Source organism: Rhinopithecus roxellana, chromosome 12, assembly GCF_007565055.1.
Source record: "Rhinopithecus roxellana isolate Shanxi Qingling chromosome 12, ASM756505v1, whole genome shotgun sequence".
Taxonomy (NCBI): Eukaryota; Metazoa; Chordata; class Mammalia; order Primates; family Cercopithecidae; genus Rhinopithecus; species Rhinopithecus roxellana.
In genome coordinates this window covers 50,418,876-50,424,875 of record NC_044560.1, presented here as the reverse complement: position 1 = coordinate 50,424,875, position 6,000 = coordinate 50,418,876, and the positions used below count along the sequence as shown (strand labels likewise).

At 38.8% G+C, this 6,000-nt stretch overlaps 1 protein-coding gene across 3 annotated transcripts in view; it reads right to left on the bottom strand.

Moving 5' to 3' along the window:
* Positions 1-645: 645 nt before the first annotated feature.
* The window catches only part of OMA1 (OMA1 zinc metallopeptidase), a 68,586-nt gene continuing 63,231 nt past the window's right edge, over positions 646-6,000 (bottom strand). For all 3 annotated transcript variants that reach the window (XM_010365739.2, XM_010365737.2, XM_030913313.1), the window contains exon 9: positions 646-1,100. In XM_010365739.2, coding sequence (XP_010364041.2) covers positions 891-1,100 — 210 coding nt within the window. In that variant the 3' untranslated portion in view covers positions 646-890. The remainder of the gene's footprint in view (positions 1,101-6,000) is intronic.

The window sequence follows — 6,000 nt, the reverse complement described above, 5'->3', positions numbered from 1 at the left end:
ATTTCCACATTTATATAATGCAGCAATTTCTGGGCGCCACTGGGGGTGTGTCTTGTGCTGCTTCTCTTGTCGTTTTCCTCCAGTCCCCTTGTTGATATCCGCGGCTCAGAAAGGTCAACTTGGGGACGGCGCTTTGCCTCAGCCTCTTTTGATGGGACAGTGCCTTGCCTTTGCCTCTTTTTCTTCTCTGGGAACCCCAGAGATTCCCAAATGGTAATCTCATGGAGCAATCAAATGACACAACCTTGTTAAGACTTCAGTGCACCAGGAACATGCTGTGTCTCTGTGGAAATGCCTTCTTCCCAGTTCTGTTTCTTGCTTTGTCATCTGAACCGCAAACTGTACTTCTTTTGTCTCCCTATGAAAATGGCTTCTGCCAGTAGCATTTTCTCCAGTCATCCACAGGTGAAGACAAGGACATTCTCTATCCTGAGGCCCCCTTTTCCACATAATCCCACCCCAGTGCAAACTATTTCCTGCAAAAAGATAGCTTCAGACTGTTTCCTACTTCATCATAACCACCCAGACTTAGAAATCCAGTTTAGGCTCAGTTGAAACCTTCTCTACAATAAAAACTACTGTATGTGCTCATTTCTCATCCACTAGGGGTCTGCCTTCTAAATCAAAAGCAAGGAGAAGACAGAGTAAAATGTGTAATATAAATTTATTCTGTGACATTTTCCTCATTCAAGATATTTTAACATAGATTAAAATATATCAATATTTCATGAAAAATAAATTCTAGAAGAATTTAGATAATATCTGTAATATACATGATTTGACCCTGACTATCCTTTTTTTTTCACTTCAAACATCATTTTTTAAAAAGTAACATAAAATGATAAGGACTGCAACATTCTTCATATATCTTGTGTCTCATAAATTTTAATTCAACTGCCAGTTCTTTTCTCAACTACGTATGTTAATGGTATTTGCTCCTGTTTTTGAACAGGAAGAGTATCCATTTTCTGTTTCTTTGTGATATTTAGGTCTTCTTTCTCTGATTCTTCAAGAAAATGCTCCATGCTGAGTTTGAATAGTAATCGAGGGTCTGGTTTAGACAGTGGTGGGCAATTACACATCTCTCTAATTTTGAGAGCCTATAAAGACATAATAAGATAAAAAAATACTATATATACATCAGTGTATTCAGATTGTTTCAGTAATCCGTAATATGTTCCATGTAAGACAAATAAAGAATGCATTCTGTATTTTTTTAATAAAAGGTATCTTGATTATGACACATAAAAGGGAACAACTGATAAATCCACAGTGAACAGTTGTTTTCATGATTTGGTCAAATAGTATTATTTTAAAAACAACAACAACGATAGTATTAATAATCTGTAACCACTGCCCAAATGCTGTTTTGAGGGTAAACAAATCTTAGAGATACCTCTATGGTTTCAGTTAAACTCTAGCCGACCTGAGAACAATCATTCAGATTTTAAAAGACTCTATGAGAGGTTTTTTCCAAGAAAAAGAAAACTGCAGAATATAGATGACTGAATATACTGAAAAAAGATATATATAACTGATACAGTGTTGGGTAAAACTGATGATAATAACCTAGTGATACAGTTTGGATATATCTCCACCCAAATCTCATCTTGAATTGCAGTTCCCATAATTCCCACATGTCACGGGAGGTAACTGAATCACGGGAGCAGGTCTTTTCCATGCTGTTTTCATGATAGTGATTAAGTCTCACAAGATCTGATGGTTTTATAAAGGGCAGTTCTCCTGCACACGCCTTCCTGCCTGCTGCCATATAAGATATGACTCTTCTCCTCATTTGCCTTCCACCATGATTGTAAGCAACCCCCCCTCCCCCACCCCCGGCCATGTGGAACTGGGAATCAATTAAACCTCTTTCCTTTATAAATTCCCCAGTCTCAGGTATGTTTTAGTAGCAGCATGAGAATAAAACATTGCAAAGGAAGGAAAAGTAATCACGGTGTACTATGGGGCTCAGCTAGGACTAGTGCTTACAGTTGAAAATACCAAATCTTGATGAAACCAAAAAGTACAATTTCATCATACTGAGAAGGGGAGAGCTGCATGGGTGTGTGCATGCACAGGGTGTGACACTGGAAAGAGAGGGTTTACGTCTCATCCTGTACAGTGGAAAATAAGTAAGGCCCAAAATTGAAGTTAGAACGTAGCAACATAAGCATGTTATTTAGACACAATGGGAAATACTAAACAAATCATCCAATAGAACTGGACATAGTTATCCCTGAAACGGATGGCAGAGTCGGAGGACTGGCTGCCGATTTAAGTAACTAGCCTTAGAACTATTTAACCCTTCAAAGTGGGTATATGGATAATTTTAAGATATAAGAAGTAAAATAATTTTTAAGGAAAAATAGTCTCAATATTTAAGGAGTTTTAAAAGAAAGACATTTAGGAGAAAAAGTTAATTTAGTTTTTTACTACTTCTGGCTTTCTGATACTGATGTGTCTTAAGGGAAGTAAATAAGGCAGTAAAGGAGACAATGTTTGGGGGACTGGTAAAATCTTAGAAAGACTATCCAGGCAAGGCCTCACTGGTAAGATAATGATTTGGGGGGTCAAGAGGGGGACAGACCTGAAGGACATGAGGCATGTCCTGAGACCATGTGGCAACCTAGGGAAAAACCATTCCAAGAGGGAGCTGCGAGTACAATGGAGATGGGAGTGTGCCTGGGGTGTTTTGGAACAGTGAAGAAGCAGGTACAGCTAAGTGGAGCAGGGTGGAGGAAAGGAGCAGATTATGTAGGACCTCACGCTAAGGTCATGCTAAGGATTTTAAGTTTTACTCTAAACAGCCTGCCTCTAATATCCATGGCAAGAATGAAAATGGAGGCCCAGATACCATGTTTCTAAACACCTAAAAGCAGTAAGTCAAGCTAATACATTACTACATAAAATCTGTTCTATTCTTCTACTTTGAGAAACACACATTCGAAATTACCTGGAAGTCCAGGTACAAAATTAGAATTCTTGAATTTCAGAACACGTAAGACTGTAGGGAGCTTACTGTGTAGCTGTTGACACTAGCCTGCCCCTCTCCCAGTCCTAGCTTATCTGGCACTGTAAAGGGCCTTGTGTGCATGTGTTCAAGGAAAAGGTCCACATGGGCCCTGACAGCAAGCTCAAACATGTTTGGGCAAGGAATTCCATTATCCCAGATACCCTGAGTTGGGTGTGGTAGGGGCACAGGTTCTTCTATGCAAACATTTCATTGAGTCCCACAGGAGAGGGGGACTTGTAGTGAGAGACGAGCCAGATAGACGTCCTCTAAGTGAATGGGGTCAGGGCAGAAGCTTGGGTCTAGGAGCACTTCTAGCTCTCATGAGGCTATGAGTTACCATTAAGGTAAGCTAGAGAGTTTGAAAAAGCATTACTTAATATGAAATTCTTCAGTGGCATTGGCCTTGTCTTATTTTTCTTTGTATTTCACAGCAGATTTAAGATGTTCCTTATATCTACTGAGTGTTAAGGAAATGTTTAAGTAAACTGAATTGACATAAAAAGAAAATGTTTCCCAACTATAGCACGTACAGCACTTAAGTAAACAGAAAATCAGACCCTCAGCTAAATGGTGACCTACTGTCCAAACGGGGATACCTTTGAGAATGAAAGGAGATGCTAGTGAGATTTGCACTGAGACATCAGGCATGAGCCAAGACTGTCTCCGCAAAACTGGGACGTACGGTCACTCTTGCATTAGCTCCTTTACAATCACGTTAATTTTCTTTCCCGAGTGAGTTTACCTGTCATGGCTGCTATATCAGTGTGGTGCCTATGTCTAAGCACTGCACTGGGATCAGTAAAGGGGGAGAGTACAGACTCCAGCAGGTAACAGCTGGCACAGCTGAGTGTGGCAATGAGAGATGCAAAGCAACAAAGAGAGGAATAGGATGCCATCCCCTATGATCTCTGTGTATTCAGTAAAAACTCTTCTATTTTTCTTAAATTCTCTTATTCAGTCTTTTTAATACAATAAATATTTAGAACACCACAGTGAGTAAAGTGCTAGGTACACATCAGTCAGAATAGTAATGGTCCCTGCCCTGATGTAAGTTACTTTGTATTTCTCCATTACTGGGCATTAGAATTGTCCCCATGGTTGTGTCTATTTGGCTTTTATAAATTACCCTGCTATAAAAATCTTTGTTTAAAAAAATCTTATTTTCTCACCTCCATTTGGAGTTATGTGAAGTCTAACAACCAAAACAGAATGATCTGATCAAAGAGTAAGTGCAGGTAGATTATAATTTTTGTTATATAGGACCAAACTGTGTTCTACCAGAAAGGCTTTATCAACCTTTAATGTCACCAGCAATACAGGCATACTTGAGTTATTCACAGTTATTCACATAAGATTTCATGACTTTTATGTAGATAACGACAGAATTTCAAACCTCAGAATCTTTAGAAAATATCAGTTCAATTTTACAGATGAGGAAACTGAGTCTCAGAGAAGTTAAATGCCAGGCAAGGAACAAAAAGCTGGCTTGATCAATGTTTTTAAGAGCTATATTTGCGGCCGGGCGCGGTGGCTCAAGCCTGTAATCCCAGCACTTTGGGAGGCCGAGACGGGCGGATCACGAGGTCAGGAGATCGAGACCATCCTGGCTAACACGGTGAAACCCCATCTCTACTAAAAATACAAAAACTAGCCGGGCGAAGTGGCGGGCGCTTGTAGTCCCTACTCGGAAGGCTGAGGCAGAATGGCGTAAACCCGGGAGGTGGAGCTTGCAGTGAGCTGAGATCCGGCCACTGCACTCCAGTCCGGGCGACAGAGCGAGACTCTGCCTCAAAAAAAAAAAAAAAAAAAAAAAAAAAAAAAAGAGCTATATTTGCTAAAACTTCGAAATAACCAAGATGTCCTTCGACAGGTGAATGGATAAACTGTGAGATATCCAGACAAAAGAATATTATTCAGATCGAAGACGAAATGAGCTATCAAGCCATGAAAAGATGAAGAACCTTAAATGCATATTGCTGAGAGAAAAAAAGCTAATCTGAAAAGGCTACATGATTCCAACTATATGATATTCTGGAAAAGGCACAACTATAGAGACAGTAAAAAGATTAGTGGTTGCCAGGGGCTAGAGGGAGGGAGGAATGAGTAGGCACAGAGTGTATTTTTATGAGAGTGAAACTACTCTGCATGATGCTATAATGGTGGATACATGTCATTATACATTTATCAAAATGCACTGAATGTACAGCACCAAGAGTGAATCCTAATGGACTTTGGGTGATAATGATGGGTCAACATAGGTTCATCAATTGTAACTAATATTATCAATCTGGCATGGGATTTTGATGGTATGGGAGGCTGTGAGTATGCGGGGGGCAGATATATAAGGGAAATCTCTATACCTTCTACTCAACCTAAAAGTTGAGGCTTTAGAGTCTAAAAATAAAACAGAGTCTATTATTTAAAAAAAAAAAAAAAGTTGGCCTGGAAGTAAAAAAGCTGGGTTTAAAACCTGATTTGTTTTTACTGCTTTTGCCCTACATGCTTTTTGTGCTCATGCTTTTTTGCACCACATGATGTTTTTTGAGTAAATTTTTACTGAATAAACGTACTTTGGAGATGTCTGAGCTAGGTTTCTTTAATTGCTAGAAATACTATATATTCTTCATACAGGTTTTCTATCACCACTCCTTCATGTGTGAACTGCTTCTCCTCTCCAACTATCTATCAAGCAGAATCGTGTTATGACCATACATATTTCTATCAAATCTTCATCTATTTTGCACAGTAAGATTTTATCGGATGTCTTGGTAACTTATTTTTTCTTTTTTCCTTTCCTTTCCACATTCATTTTATACATTTCAGGGTGCCAATGTCTTTTTATTTTTATAAATTCTAATCTATCTTATTAAATATACCTTCCTCTCTTCAAAAATGAGCAAAATTTTCCTACCATATAGCTAGAATATGTCTTTCCACTTCCTTTACTTTGTTTTCTGTGTTTAACTCCATGCATTGAACATAAT